This window comes from Rhopalosiphum padi, chromosome 2, assembly GCF_020882245.1.
Source record: "Rhopalosiphum padi isolate XX-2018 chromosome 2, ASM2088224v1, whole genome shotgun sequence".
Classification (NCBI taxonomy): domain Eukaryota; kingdom Metazoa; phylum Arthropoda; class Insecta; order Hemiptera; family Aphididae; genus Rhopalosiphum; species Rhopalosiphum padi.
The window spans coordinates 69366722-69383760 of NC_083598.1; the positions used below are offsets into that span (position 1 = coordinate 69366722).

A 17039-nucleotide genomic window follows, 5' to 3' on the forward strand; every position below is an offset into this window, starting at 1 on the left:
ATGATTATGATAAACGAATTTTATGTCCACAGAAGTGTTGTTTGAAAAAGCCATCCAGTAATGGAACTTCTATACGTTATATTATTATTTCGTATTAATTTAGAAATACACAGTTTCCGTAAAAAAAAAAAAAAAAATAAGATTTAAGATCTATAATAAGATTTTAGGTAATTTTAATCATATTTAAGAATACAAAATATTTTAACTGGACAATCATTAAAAAAAGTAATTAATTATCGTAATTATGTATCTGTAATTTGATGCAAATGAAATCTGTTTATCAAAATGTATATTAATAAATTATATATTTATATATGTATCGAATGCTCAAAACTATTTTCATTGGATTATAATATTAGGTATGTTTAAATTTAATTAATATTACCTAAATGATTATATGCATAAGTAAAAACCTGTACAAATAAATTTTTTAATGGTTTTTAAAAACATACCGATTTCACTTTATCTAATTTTCACAAAAAGATAAGTTTAATATTTTACAATACACGTATTTTTATATAGTTTTTTTTTTTTTTTGGAAAATACTCGATTTATACTTAATATTTTATTTGAGTTAATTCTGATATAACGATTATAACGTTAGCGTTTTGATTGATAATTAATTATACTACTTAACTATTCTGGTTTCATTCCCAATGCGAAGAGGGGAGATTCAAATATTTCTCCATCCAATCAGATCAATTTATTATTCTCAAGAAATACATTTTTTTAAGTTTGAAAAAAAAGTTTATTTTAATTGCCGGAAGGCCCCCGGAGTATTTACGGTTTAATTGCCGCGGATCCATGACCATTAGTACTGCGCCGAGTAAATCAAAGAAAAATTCCCCGAGGGGCATGCCTCGTTTATATATACAATAATAATATAGTCTTTGGGATGTTGTTTTCCCGGTCACCACCTCGCCTGGTTCTATCGTGCTTATATATACGTATAAAGACAGCAGGGCGGATTTTTCATCTCAGATGTGGTCCAGAGAGTACAACGGTATGTTTAGTTTATGCAACGTTCTTAAATCACTTTTTGACGACCAAAATTAACCACAATCCTCGGGCGGGAGTGAACAGTTGAGAAAAAGAGAGAGACGGAATGACAAGGAGAAAGAGAAAAATAAGACATGGTAGAAATAGCCTCGTGTTTGTTTATAAAAGACAAAGTGCTCTTTTAATCGGATTAATATTGGTCTTTGATATAAACGGTTGTCTTTCCGGAGTTTCCATTACACAAGATAGAAATATTAAGTTATGATTATCATCCCCTAATGATGTCTGCAACTCGAAAATGAACCTTTCTGACTATTTTTTTTCTTGTTATCAAAATGTCATAAATTATCAGTTATAATTATCGAACGCCATAATATTAATTTCAAATAATGTATTAGTATCAAAAACAAAATATGAAAGTTTCGAATTTAATAAAAATAGTTTATTAAAAAATAATGTTATTTTTATGATTGTTTTTATAATATAATAAGCACATAATACATAAATTTATGTACATTTTGAAAAAACCATAGATCGTAAAAGTTATTTTCATTTTATTGGAATGATTCATGTGTAGAACCATAATTGTGTTATTATTTTATTATCCTCATAAATATTAGAAAAGTTTCATCATTATTACTTGACTTTTTTTTATTGCTACACCATTTATATTGATAAAAGTGGTGGTACTTGAAATTATTTTATAAAGGTAAAACAAAAACTTTAAGTAATCATTAGTGTCCCTGACAGAGTAATCCTGCTGGTTGCTGCAGACCCTTAGATATTATACACTAGCCCGGAAACTATTTATTTTAATTTTAAAAATTGTATAGAATGTAAAATAATGAACTTTAAATAAAAGTTGATTTAAAAATATATAACTACAATAATTATAATTAATAACTATGTATATAAATGAATGATTAATGTCTCAGGTAATTTATCAAATAACTAGATAGTTGAATTTGTGAGTATTTTGAAAATAATTAAGCATATTTTGACCTCGGATTATCTGCAACTTGAATCCTCCAAAATGTGGTTATTTGGGAGAAATTGAGCTAGTAACTGCTTAAGACAGTGGTTATAAAGTATATAAAAAAAAGAGTTAAAAAGATTATTATTATCCTTTAGATTAATGTAATATTGTAATCATTTATATTGTTGACCATTTTAGTCTTTAGGTGGTCCGCGTGTTTAAACTTAAAATGTTATTAACTAATTCTACGGGTTATAGTTTTTCATCGCTTCGAGAAAGATAAAATGAAAGGGAAAAATCTTCGTTCTTAGTAAAACGGAGTGCTCGTAATAATAATAATTATTAAGTTTACCTCCGGTCGTTTTTTGCCGGGTTAAAGAGTATTTTCCGTACGCGGGCATAAGAGGGCCACAGCGGCAGCAAACGGGTCGGAGAAGTGGTCGGAGGTCCCATATAATTACGCGCTTAAAACGGGGACTTGTAACCAAAGAAGCGGGCCAGAGAGAAGAAGTGTTTAAAATTCGGCAAAATGTAAAGGGTTAGAACAAGGGGTGTATAAAATTAACGCTATCTCCGGTTCCTTATTTTCGACGTTTTTTCTGCACGTATATATCCCTAACAAGTTTTTAGTCGTTAAGTTCACAAAGTACTTGTAGAAAAAAAACATTAGACAGGATTTGAGGGAGATAAAGTTTTAAGGGTGTTTTTGATTTCTTGTAATTTAAAAAAAAAACCGTCAGAGTAAATAATGTGTTTAATATGTATGAACGCTGGCGATATTTTCGACCACGTCTTTCCGACGTAAAATAATTATTTTTTTCCGTTAGTAACATTATCGTTTTACAACGGCCCTTGAAAGGGGGGTGGACGAGTCCGTCAGTTATAACCACAATTCTGGACTCTAGAGGTACCCGCCGGAATATATACAAGACAATAATAAAACATATTAATTATTAAAGTTCAGCGATTTTCGGAACGAATATTATGCCTATGCCTTCAAACAAACATTTTTCATACATATTTTTAACTCGTAAAAACGATTTATTTTATCGATTCGAAGCTCTGTAACTATTCGCTTTGCTCATCTGAAAGTAATACACATTTAAGCATAAAGTTATACAGAAACACATGCGAGAACCATTAAAGCTGGACCTACATCAGACGGGTTTATACTGCACATAGCAGTTTCGCGGACTGTGTGTTTGAATGAGATGTAAATGTCAAATTTAATCTCCGTTATATATATATAAATTTCTTTTTTTATTGAGATTTTAACAAAATTTTAAGTTCTGTTATATTATATCATTAACTACAATCTATTCGTGTTTAATGTAAGAAAAAAATCATTGTTAGAAACTTTTGTCTACACTTCAGTCCTCGATGTTAAACGACATCAGATTTTCTGATCAACGTCTTTGACGATTGGCATTAAAATATATTACACGTAATTTACAACTTATGATCAATGGTCATCTGAGCATTTTTTAGTTGGGTTTACTCATACGATAGAATTTTGTTTATTACAGTTCGATAAGGAAAAAGTTACAAATTATTGTCTTGTGTAATTCGTGCTATTATTGTCATTAAAAAAATATACATACTCGTACGTACGAATTCAAATTAGCTACTGTTATTTTAATACACTATTAATTGTGATTATAAATATATTAAATATATCATAACATGTTACTATAATATGCGATATTATATATATATATATATATATATATATATACATTATACACACATATATACCGTCTTATTATCATCACGATCTCGTCGTCGTCGGTGCCACCTGGGATCTACAGTTTCCCGGTTTAATTGGCCACACGCCGCCCACGAACGGTGAGGCTTTTAACTGCCCACCGAGCATACGGTTGTCGTATACACTCGCATCGCTATATATATATATGTACATTATGGTGTGTGTATATATAATATACTACGTTGTGTATTGTGTACGCGGGACACGTACACACGTCAAAGCGACGCGTGTTTTCGAAGAGCGCGTCGTCGCCGTCGACGTTTGCGGAGTCTGTACTTATGACTTATTTATATATATATATAATATTTACTGTATAGATGATGTGTGTGTGTGTGCGTGTGTGCGAGAGAAAGAGAGAGTGGTTAGGATCCCTCCAGTGGTCGTGGATTTAATTCAATTGAATCGCCTAAGGTCAGGTAAATTGATTTCGACGCTGCCACACCACCCGGCTGCTGTGGTCCTCCGACCCGGTTCGTTTAATATCATTTTACCCAAGGTAAGTAGCACGCAGACGTTTTACCCCTTTGTTGTGATGCTCTACCCGATGTAAACATATTACTAGACAATCAAATATAAATGCACGTTCGCGTTTTCCCGTACACACATATGCCAACGCCGACCGCAAAAATATAATGCACGGAAGTAAACAATGATAATAATAATATTATAGTGTTGTGTACTTGTGTATTTAGTGTTCGTATATGATAGTCGTCTGTTACTTCGGAGGACGGTGCTGGCACAACGTGTAGTTCTTAGAAACGGAAATAAAAATCGTTAGAATTTTGGCGATAGTCGAATGTAAATTCACATTAAATGTATGCTAAATTATGGCAATTTAATAATATTAAAAATTCTTTTTTTTTTGTATTTGGTCGGAGCTGATGAAATATATTTATTTATTAGCGCCAAACATTGTTTCAGTAATGTCGAGAAAATTGTTAAATTGCTCATCCAAATCCATGCTAATCATTGATGAAATAGAAAAATCAATTTTTTTTTTTCACTGAGTGGTGCGTACGTCGGTACGTAGTTATATATATATATGACGGTTGATGGAGTCCATCCTAGACTTAACAAACAAGAACGTTAAAAATAGTTTATTTGGACTTCCATAAACCTGTAATTATCAAATCGTGATACATGCATACTATAATAATGTGACATGTAACTTATGAGTAGTGAACGTATGTAAAACTGCATTTTATTATTTACAAATCAGATTCGAATGAAAACGGTTGTCATAAAATTTGAGTAAGAGATGAATATTATGTAAACAGAAACCACCATTACTTTGCGTACCTAACCTTATTATAAATAATATTGATAATAATAATAATAATATAATAAACATAAAAACGTAATATAATGCAGGTGTGCTATTATTATGTTAACTTGTTATAGCGACACATAATTATATATCGTATCAGCGGACGTACAAAAATATTTACTTTGTAATTCGCGTGCAAAACAAACGAGAAAAGATAGTACCGCGGTGGGGTGTTGAGGTTTTATTATACTGCCTATACGGCAGCGACCCTTTCGCACGATGAAAACTGAGCGAGTCATTGGATAATATAACGCGTAGTATAGGCACATATTTTCCTTATGAGTTTTGTTACTGCGCATTTATATATGTAACGCATTCGCACAGTCGCATGCTATAAGACACAATATTATATGATGTATATTTTATTGCGATTAAAATTCTCCCGCAGCCTACTCGAGTTTTGGTGACGGCAAACAGTGGCGCACTGAGAAACGCGGTCTGCCGCAGATAAGACGGGCGGCGGGTGAAATGGCGATATTAGCGCGGCAATAAATAGAATTAATCACGGTGGGCGAACACACATACACGCACACACGAGCACTCGCACGCGACCACATATGCCCGGCCCGTCGTATACGCCTACACATACGCGTTATCAATAATTAACGGCGGCAGCAAATCCGTCTCTATAGTATAGATATCGTCATTTCTGAACTCTATAGTACAATAATAAAATCACAGACTATATTTTCATAATATAGTCTGTGATAAAATTGTGCATAGATTTTCAAAACTTTTAAAGCATTAAAATAGTTGTAGTTGGGTATAGATGACGTTTACTACAGTTCATCGGTCGATCACACATTTGCAGATTATTATTTAATGATAAGGCTGTAAATTATCATGCGATATAGGAGTGAAAAATTGTTTTTCATTTAAAAAATAAAATAATACAAATTTGAAATGCTAATGGTTGTTGTTAGAAACTGAATATGAAAAGTTGAAAATAAATATTAAACTTAATCAGATTTTGTTTGTTATAAAAATAACAATTTCAACTGCGTTTACAAATAAATCTTTCATACCTTAATATACTATGATATTATGATGTATTGATATAATATGTTATAATATTATAATATAATATATTGATAGCGTACTTTTTAAAACAAACATTGAGTTTTATAATGATGTTGATTTAATATACCTACTCCTCTTTATAACATATTATAATTTATATTATATTTACGTAAAAGTATGACGCTATCGAAAAGTGTACGACTGAACCAAGACCGGGATAGAACTGTTTAGAGTTTAGACTAATTAAAAAAAAAATAAAATAAAATAATAAAAAAACAACCTTTTTGAATCGATTTTGGTGACCCATGTATGCCAAGTTATATTGCGCTACATATTTCCCTCCTGAGTAGAAAAATAATATACTATTAGTATAAGGTCTGTGATAAAAAAAACTTACATTGTTGGTAATTCTCTAATAATTATTTAACTGTTATGCACAATACTAACAAACATGTATACAATGCATGAGACTTTTTTTTTATTCAGATTACAAAATTACTTTTTTTACATTATTATTAAATGTTAAAATGTTTAAAACGAATTCGATGCGAATAAAAGATATATTTCATTACGATGTATTCGTTTATATTTAACAATGCGATTTATTTTTATTTTTATTTTTTGTCAATAAACGGATGAGCCAGCACAGTAAGAAAGGAGATTATTTCTATTTTATTTTTTCGTATCAAAAATCAGTACAGTAAATTAATCTAATCAAATCCGAAATACGTAATGGAAATATATCCACTGGGGAAGGAAAAAAAATATAAGGGTCAAGTGAAGGACGATTGACATGATGATGTTTTAATCGTTAATGGATAAAAAAACCTCTGATGGGGATTATTTCCCTTTATATATATATATATATTTATATGTTTTTTTAAGGGTAGATTTTTTTCTATAAGGGATTCGAGCGTCTTTTAGACGTCTAGAAGGGGGAATTGATCCTTGAGGGATGATGGAAAAGAGCGAATAAAAAAAGAGGGCAGAGGTGTCCTTATCTGGAAATCCGTCGCTGTTAAGAGTTATGATCGTCAGAGACCCCTGCTTGGTAAACGAGAAGTCAGTAATAAATAAATACGGAAGGTGAAAAAAGTGAATTATAAATAATAAGAAAAAACCGACAAGAAAGAAAATCTTGTGGGCGTGGTCAGCACAACGAGGAGAACTGTTTGAAATACAATTGTATATATTATATATATATAAAAAAAAACTAATATAACACCAAATTTATATATCAACAATTGTCACACCTTTTTCTGTTAAAAACGCATTTGTTTACATATGAAGAGTGTTTTACTATTTTATACGGTGTATATTTTTATAGAACTGTATATTGAAAAAGACGATTGTATGGGCGCTTATTCTTATATATTCTCCGGGGCTCAATCAAAAACCAATCATCTTGGGAAAAAAACAAACCCGTCGTCGATTCACACGGGCGGGCGTCTGGTAATGGATTTATAACGTATTTTATATGTACATTTTCCCCTCGACGCGGATGAGTATAGAAAAAAGTGAAAAAAAAATAGCATATATAATGTAAGGGCGACAATCGGCCGTAAATATATGTGCGAGAACGCTCGTTGCGTGTGACTCTCTTCATTTGCCATGCAGCCGCTACTCGATGCGACGGTGGTGTATATACCTAGCACACGCATTATATATATACGATATATGTACACTGTACACACGTCGTGACGGCAGTTAGGGGACGAGATGGCTTTGCAGGAGATATAACGCCAAGAAGAAAAATAGGAAAAAATATAACGGACGTGCCTTAACCGTGGAACGCGGAGAAAATCCTAAACGATAGCGCACATGGGCGAGCAGTTTATAATAATATTACGGTGTAGGTGCTGTATACCTACGTATAGGCGCACGCAATATATCGTATGTGTATATTTATTTTGTCGTTACGAAAAAACATCCACTCCACCGGGCAGGAGAACTTTTTAAATTTACATGATAGGCACCCGTGTATAATATATAAGGTAATGTTGTCCTAAGTATGATAAAACGCACATTTTTGTATACATGCCATACTGCTATTGTGCCGCGGCGACGGCGTATCGGCTTTCAGTGCGAAAACAAAAGGTGTCTTGTCTTTCGCGCGTCGCGCCATAAAGTGGACGGCGACCGGAATCGGAAGTGTCTCGGTGGAAAACGCTGGCCGGGGAACTGGACGTACATCCGGTCGGCGCCAACTGCGGGGGCGATCGGTTCCGACTTCCGGTCGGGATTCGCCGTCCGGATGGTAGTGGGTATACGGGAGTGTGAGGGACCAGTGTCCGTCTGAACATATTGTTGTTGAACAATATTGTTCTATAAAGGGCTGCACAGGAGCCAAGTATATACATAACCATGTCAGTACGGTACAGCGGTGTACAGGATGAATCAGCAAGCATACTCACTGCCATTTTTTTATTTTATAATTAATTAATTCAAATTTTGATTTTAAGAATTATTAAATATTTATAATTAATGTCCATATTTTCAAATTGTTAACATTTTTTATATAATTGTTAAGGAGTGTCACGGGTGATACGCAATTCTGTTTTTAAAATGAGAACTCCTCCTTCTTTGCTGTACATTTTTTAGCAGATATTTTTTTTTTAAGATGTTGATATGCCTATTTCAAAATTTGATTGAGGTTCTTCAATTCAGTTGTTAAAATGTTTATACTGAGGTTAAAATTCATTAAAAGTAAGTTTATTAAAATATAAAATAAATGTAATATCTATACTGCATATTATACTTGGACCATTTGTATACAATAAAAATGTATAGATTAATATAATATATTACTAAAATTTTCAATTAGGTACCTACGGGCTACGAGTATATACTCACCTACCTACATTATCGCGATATCAAGAATAAAACAATATGACAAATTATAAAATATGAAACAAATATTTTATAATAATAAATATAATTCAGAGTTTATAATTGTAGACATATTGTATAAGAATTAATTTAATATAATACTATTAATTGACTGTACGAATCAATAAATTGTGGAACGTGCTTAAATAAAGTGAAAACCGACCGTCTTCCATCAGCCTTCGATAGCTCAGTTGGTAGAGCGGTGGACTGTAGTGGCGTAAATTCACAGATATCCATAGGTCGCTGGTTCAAATCCGGCTCGAAGGAATCAATTTTTTGTAATTTTTTTTTTCTGATTTCACTTTCTTTTCACAGATATAATTTGTACATCATCATATTTTATACAAATACTGTTTTACTTAATACTTCTAGGTATATCAATTGGCTAAATAAATATCGTATAAATATATTTATTTTATTTACAATGTGTTAAACTAAAAATAATTTATAAATCATAATATCATACATATAAATGATTAAAATGGCTATCGATATGTAATTGTATATAATTATGTATTTAAATTTCTCATTCTTGAGTCATAAATCGCAACCACATTTAATTTTGTTAATTAGTTTGTGTAGAAGCTAATGAAAAATGTGCAGTGATGGCGTCGTGTATTTTACTTAGAGCTTCGACAAACTTATAGCACATATGGTGCACAGTATTTACTCTAGACACAGCCTTAAAATAAAGGGTTTATATAATTTATATTAAAACATGGATAACTCACCACTACATTTATAGATGTGCTGGAGAATTTTATCGGATTCAAATAATAAAATTACTTCTTTCCTCCAAATGTTTGGAGGGCTTTCGGGGCTTTTATTCGAGAGTTTAATTAAATATGACGTACAAAACAATTGTATGTCAAAAATGGACATAATTTAATGCATGTATTTCAGTTGCCTATAGAGTATAGACTACAGTGTAGTAGGGTTAGGTGACACAAAGTATACTAATTTTTTTTAACCATATAATATAGTGATTTCAAGTGAAACAAATTATTGATTAAATTAATCACGGTTGTTAATTTCTTAATTAATAATATTTGATAGTTCATTATATTATTCATAATAGTGAATGTTATAAGTTTAATTATTATTTTATAATTATTCCAACTACATAAATTTAACATTCAACTAACTAATTTTAATACTCCCAAATCCTAACCATATATCACAAATTCACAACTATTTGTTTTCCGTTTGTATAATTATTACCTTATGAATATATACGAATATATTAAAATACGTGAATCCAAATAATTACTTATTACAGTATAACTATAACATATATATATATATATATATATATATACATAATTATAAATTTGATATAATAATAACATGATATATTATTGTCTTCTAAGGCGTGGTTGACTTAATATATATATATATATCACAGAATTTTTACTACTCTTTTTGGATGGAACTTACGAATCCCGATTAAAGGTGGTCGTGGAGAAAATGACAAACCACGAGTCTCCCGGGAGACAAAAGGATTGGATTTTCGGTGATCGAGATGATTATATATATATATATATAATATATATTATTATCGGACACGAATGGTATTAGAAACTTCACTGTGGTGGAGAGGGAAGTACTCTTATAATCCGAAAACGGGTCCTCTGCGAGATAACCCGCGCGGCCGGTCGCGATACGACACGATTGGGATGAGGAAGCCGCTCCGCACTCGACGCAGTGGTCCCGCCGCCGCCACACTTGCTTACACGCGCCCGTTAACTTGATAAAACTTATAATTGGCACCCCATTGATTTCGGTTGAGGGCATTTTTTCTTACGGTCGTCGTTTTAATCTGCAGTTCATAATAAATATATATATATAATTTATACATGAAGGTACCTTCACCAGGAGAGACCCTCGAACACACTACGCGCGCACCGGTGGTGGTAATGCAGCGATCAGGACAGCGAAGTACTCCATACTATTTTTATTATTGTTGTTATTATCGCGGTGTTCCGGCCTTCTTCCGGTTTCAATTTATTTTTCGCATTCGTCTCCTCCCGTCGAGACAATGCGCGGAGCAGCTCGAGATTTATACATTATTATTATCGTCGTTGTATATGTTTTTTTTTTTTTCATTTACCGAGGGCGATAAATCAACCGAAATGAGCATATGTAAGTGCTGTGACATTAAAAATGACAACGGTAAAAACGCTACTACTATAACTCTTCACACACTGCAAAAATATGTGCTTGTACGTTCAGGCACACTCATATATTCATACACACAATGTGGGTTTGAAAAATACGTGTTTTGTTTTTTTTCGTACTCTTTCACATATTATTATTACGTATTTTTTTCGTGGTGGTTAGCAAAAAAAAAAAAAAAGGTAAAAACGATGAACACGACTGTCAGCTATATTCTCCTCGTACGAAAAAAATAAATAAATAAAAACGTGACGCGTGTGAATAAGACCGGAAAATGCACCCAGCAACAGGTTACACGCGTGTATATAGGCGTGTATAGCTGTCGAGCAAAGGTTTTTTTTTTCAAATTAACAGTGGTATATAATATAACATACACAATAACACACATACACACACGCCCTTAGTAGTCGCGTGGGGAAAAAAATAATCGCAGAGATTAGCTGTCGCTAATAGTTTGTCTGAGGGGATTCCGCGTGTAATACTATATATAGACGATATTTCTCGTGGTATGCGCTTATAGTTTGCCAAACCGTTTTTGGTTCGCATGTGAAGTCTCGAAGACATATTTGCGGTGTGTTCATCAGCTCCCCCGTACTCGCCAACCTCTGGTAGATATTCGTCAGTCCGGGTCAAAGGCTAGCCCCATTCTTCCGATGTTATGAAACGCATTTGTTCCCCGCGTGAAGTGTTGGGATTCCAGAAATTCACAAGGAATATGCACATTGTACATTTGTACGTATCGCGTGTCCACGGAATCGGTGTGTATAGATTAATTTAATGTAACACTATTTAATATTCTATATAGTACTCTGATGCGGAAAATTTGAGACATACCATTGCGTTTTGATATGAATAACGATTATATAATTAGTGATGGACTATACAAAAAAGTCAGTTCAAAACAATTATTTAAATGGCCCTCAAATTGGATTTGTCTTGGGTATACTTAATTTTTGTATTATTTATGCTTATTTTTAAGCCTTACGGAACAAGTTGCTCTCAAATTAGTAATAAACTAATAACAAAAATAAAATAAAACTCATATCTTGCAATTAATTAAAACATAATATAATTTTAAATAAAAAATAAATGTAGTTTTTTAAATTTTTTTAATCAAAAAAGTCTTTTATTTTTAGCAATGACAATAATATTGTCTTCAATATTTTTATCTACATCCATAAAGCAATAAAGCCTCTAATTATATAATAAATAACAGCTACACCGGAAAAAATGTCTGAAGATATTCCGTCGGCATAGTCCGAAACTGACTTATATATTGGAGGTAAAAAAAAAAAATGAATGTAACTCTTCAAATACCCAGCTTAAATTTCCTCTCATAGACAGGTTGCGACTTACGCCCATCCCCCTCTTGCCGTCCCAAACTTCGAATATACGTTTTCAAATATCAGTGTTAAATATATATATATATATATATATATATATACAATATATGTGTGTATGTGTGTTTGGATGTGTGTAGGTGTTATATATATGATATACGCACTCGTTTGATACATGCAAAATTATTCGCCAAACTGCAAACACTGGGCAAAAGCCGAAGGCACACTGCAGCACACACGCTCACAGGCGTGCGTTACGGGATTTCGGACTGCTGGCAGTGTGAGTGTGTGGAAATGTTTTCGAATATACATACATTAAAATTCTCATCGAAAGGGTGTGCACGGTGTGATATGTAGTGTGACTGGATAAGGTCGGGCAGGGGGCGGGAGTCGGAGGTAAAGATTTTAAATGCGTATTTTAAGATGTCAACTCTGTCGCACGGGTTGTGCAGGGACCGGAGAGTGCGGTGCGTATACGTGTGTGTGTGTGTGTGTGTGTGTGTGTGAGAGCGGGAATTAGCATTATATGCGTCCTGAACATACGTATAATACATACATATTGTATACGCAGCGCCGGGTGATCCGTCGTTGAGTTGAGCACATGAATGTTTTAGTACGCATACAGATTAGTGTGTGTGTACGCGTCAAACCCCTTTTTTAACCCCGAGGATGACGTTTTTTTTATTCGTTTTGTTTTAATCGGATCTCGCATGCAAATTTCTATGTGTACGGGCACAGGAACTAAAAAAACAACTAAAAATATCGTAAATTCACATCGAATACACCTATACGTCGAAATTCTCGCATTTATATTTACGTTTCTATAATATAAGATTAAGATATAATATAAGATACAAATATATACGCAATATGTGAGTGAAAGCCCCGTCGCAGTATTACCCACTACCAGCGACACGTCAGAGCAACGATTTTTGGGGAGCAGCTCGCTCGTAAACATTATATTATATATACGTTTTATATTATTATTATTATTAGTATTAGTATTACGCGGGAAGAGAAAAAAAACTACCGACCGCTGTTGTAGGTATATAATAGTAATTTTTTTTTAATAATTTTTTTTCATTCTCTTCTCCTTTAAGCGTCGCACACGGCAGTAAAATATTCATAAGATCCACTGCGAAATTAATCACCCTCTCCGGTTTTCGCGTTAGCATATCTCCCGGGACGTCGGCCGTTCCTCTTGTGACACCATCGCGGGCGAGTACAACGAAAATCCCCAATGTAATTTCTGATTAACTAAAAAAAGACGACTACTTCCTTGAATGTTTTACTTTCTAATTTTTTTAAATTGAACTTATTTAGGTATAGTGGCCCGAGGTAATCAGTTATTCCGACAAAGGTATTTTGTATTTTTTCGGCTTACGACATCAATCAATACATACAATTTATTTCGTTTTAAATTTTATATATATAAACATTTTGTATATTATTTTAAATTTCGTAGAAATCGATTCGTGTATAAATAATTCGAATCCGTATAATATATTGTTAAGAAAATATAATATTTTAAACTGGAAAAAATACCGATTGCGACTATGCTTTTGAAAACAAAAATATTTGACGCGTATATATTTGAATATGGACTAAAGTGTAAAATAGTTTCTTTTAGTTTGTAATATGAAATAACCCTAAAAAATGTGCTGATTATGAGATTAAATTGTTATCTTAGTATTGGTACACCTAAGTTTTGTTCGTTATGTATTTATGCATGACTGATTTGTTTGTGCAATTTACGCTTTTATTTTATTTACAATTAAAATGTTTTTAAAATGAATATTCGGATTTTGAAAATGTATATGCTCTTATTTCAAGATGATATAAGAACTTTTGGGATTGCTGGGCTAAAAATATTTTTTTTTGTTTCTTAGTCAATGTAATTGTTGTTATTGTTTAAAAACCAAATAAAATAATAATAAAAAGGAAAAAAGGGGGAAATGAATAATAATAATTGCTTTTATAAAACGTTAAAAAAATAGATGGTAAAAATAACGAGGAAATAAATTCGAAATTGCTTGTTAGAGACCGCCTGGTGTTGCTTGGAAGTTCGTGCTTTTTCACCTGATGTTTGAAATTATATATATATAAATATAATATTTTTCTTCGGCTAGTAATAATAATGACGGGCCGAGGTGCCGTTATTAAAAAGTTATGCTGGAGAAGTTCATGGGGTAGGGAAAGCATACTCAAATTCATTCAACCGTTTTTCGAATCGTAATGAGATTACGCTTCTTTATACGACGAGAAGCATGAAAATTACTTAGAAAATAAACGCTTAATTCTAAGTTGAAATAATAACAATAATAAGTTACTCACCTTCTGGACCAGCAGTGTCAGTGGCGAGTTTGTGTTGAAACGCCTTGAACGGGAAATTGGTCTGTAACCAAGGTGAAGGTTCTAGGTATTTCTGTAAATAAAAAAAATAAATGAAAAATAAGAATTTTATCAAAAATCATTCTACTTATAATATTATTGAACATTATTAATTTAATATTCTTTAATTATATTTTTATAACATTATATATTTTGATGTATAATAATATTTAACGTCTTATATGGACGATTCGTGTTATCCGCTGTAAATAATAATAATATATTCCAGTCGTGTACACCCTTTTATCGTATGTTTTGTCAGACAGATGTCTTCGGTGTACGTGAAATGGGGTTTTTTTTTTTTTTATTTCGTTATTCCTCCCTCCGCACCGATGATAAGGGTGAAAGTCATATATTCCTAACCCGACCAATTGAATAAAATAACCGGACTTCGGAGAAACGGAGGTCAAGGAAAAAAAAAGAAAGAAGATAAATGCGTGTCCGGCGAAGTCTACTCGCAACGCAGATGTCGAAGATATTGGCCGATGATATATTATGCGCGTGCGCCACCACCCTATCGTTATACTACTATATAGTTTGTTTAAATATTCTGGACACACGCAGTCATCGTATATGCGATGATATAGTATAATAATATAATATATACTTGCTTGTTTGGGACTTGGATGATTTGCAATGTTTTTAGGACAAAACTGTTATTAAAAAAAATAAAATATATATGTATATATCGTGTCTGAGAAGAGTGCCATTTACTTCGTGGGGCGGTTGCGACGGTGGGGAAAGGATACGAGAGAGATCACTTCGGACGTATAATAATAAAACAACACTCCGAAATACAAGGAGACGGAATTTATACTCTAATACACCAATACCGTGTGACCGTCGAGACTCCACTCCTTACGGTCATTTTTCATCAAAAATATGAAATATACTATTTTATGCAATTCAATATTATAAATCACGATCTTTGAGTTTTGACATTCGATAATATATGCGAAGATTGTCGCAATAGAGCTTTATAGAAAATGTTGTTTATTGTAAAAGATGTTGTTTATGGTATTTTTGTGATATAAATAAACGTTGTTATATTTTTTTAATGTTATACGTTCTAGGTATAATAAGTTATAAAAATGTACCAATAGGTATTTTCGAGATTTATTTTCTGAAACTTTTGACAGTACTATTATTAAAAGATAATACAGTATATTACTTGTTTATATTAAGTTTTGTTTTTAAATTTACGCCTTTGTGTGATTTATATAATGTTTTGCTATGCATTTCTTTTTATATTGACATATTTATTTATACTCGAGTACTACATCCTAAACTGAAATTTTTTTGTAAATCATTCAAATTCGACAATAAAACGTTTTTCCAATATTTAAATTGTTAAACTAATATGTTTCATATCATAAGATTAAATATTAATATACTCGGTAAATTAACTTTTATATAATACATTATAAATACATATATACTTAAAGTTATATATATATTTACAGGTATTTCATGAGTTTCCAATATTTCCTGCTTTTAAGTCATGGATATACGCAGATGGGGTAATGTGTATTATAGGGTTACACGAGGGTATATTGAGGGAGCTAATGAAATCACACGATCGAGTGCGAAACGACACCCAAAATTTATGGGCCGCGTAATTTCCGTTATTTTATTGAACAGAAAACAGTGTATAGCGTTTTGGCTACCTTTATCGTGTTAGTGAAGCCGCAATTTAGACGAGATGAATTAGTATATATTATAGTGTTGTTTATAATAGCTAATAATATGTGGTACTCTGAGTCGAAAGAAAAATAAATAGTATACATTTTATAAACGTCTACGTTTTCTAAAAGAAGATATATATATATATATTTATATCATCTAACCTAAATAAAATTTAACAGCTAAAGTTTTGCGAATGGAATATGTTTTAAATGGATTTCGTGTGTGCGTCTCTACCCATAGAAGTTTGTCTTCGCGAAATGGTTTTCCAGTGTCTTTTGGCTTAGCGGAAGTATTGTATAGAAGAACACACACTCACACATATACTGTATGCGCGTTGTAAAGGGATGGGAAATCGACTTCCGCTTTTGTGCGGTATTACCCCTTTTTTCTTGCCGCCCTTTCTACGTCGCAAATCTTTCTCCACGCGTACACACACACACACACACACACACACACACACACACACCCAAT

The 17039-nt window shown here is 32.4% G+C and overlaps 1 protein-coding gene and 1 non-coding gene across 7 annotated transcripts in view; one reads left to right on the forward strand and one right to left on the reverse strand.

The window, feature by feature from the left end:
* LOC132919332 (uncharacterized) overlaps positions 1 to 17039 on the reverse strand; it is a 234315-nt gene that overhangs the window by 56384 nt on the left and 160892 nt on the right. For all 6 annotated transcript variants that reach the window (XM_060980864.1, XM_060980863.1, XM_060980862.1 and 3 more), the window contains one exon: positions 14826 to 14916. In XM_060980864.1, the coding sequence (XP_060836847.1) occupies positions 14826 to 14916 (91 nt within the window). The remainder of the gene's footprint in view (positions 1 to 14825; positions 14917 to 17039) is intronic.
* Trnay-gua (transfer RNA tyrosine (anticodon GUA)) lies at positions 9153 to 9243 on the forward strand. Its single transcript is given in 2 exon segments — positions 9153 to 9189; positions 9208 to 9243. It is a non-coding gene; the product is annotated as a tRNA-Tyr (tRNA).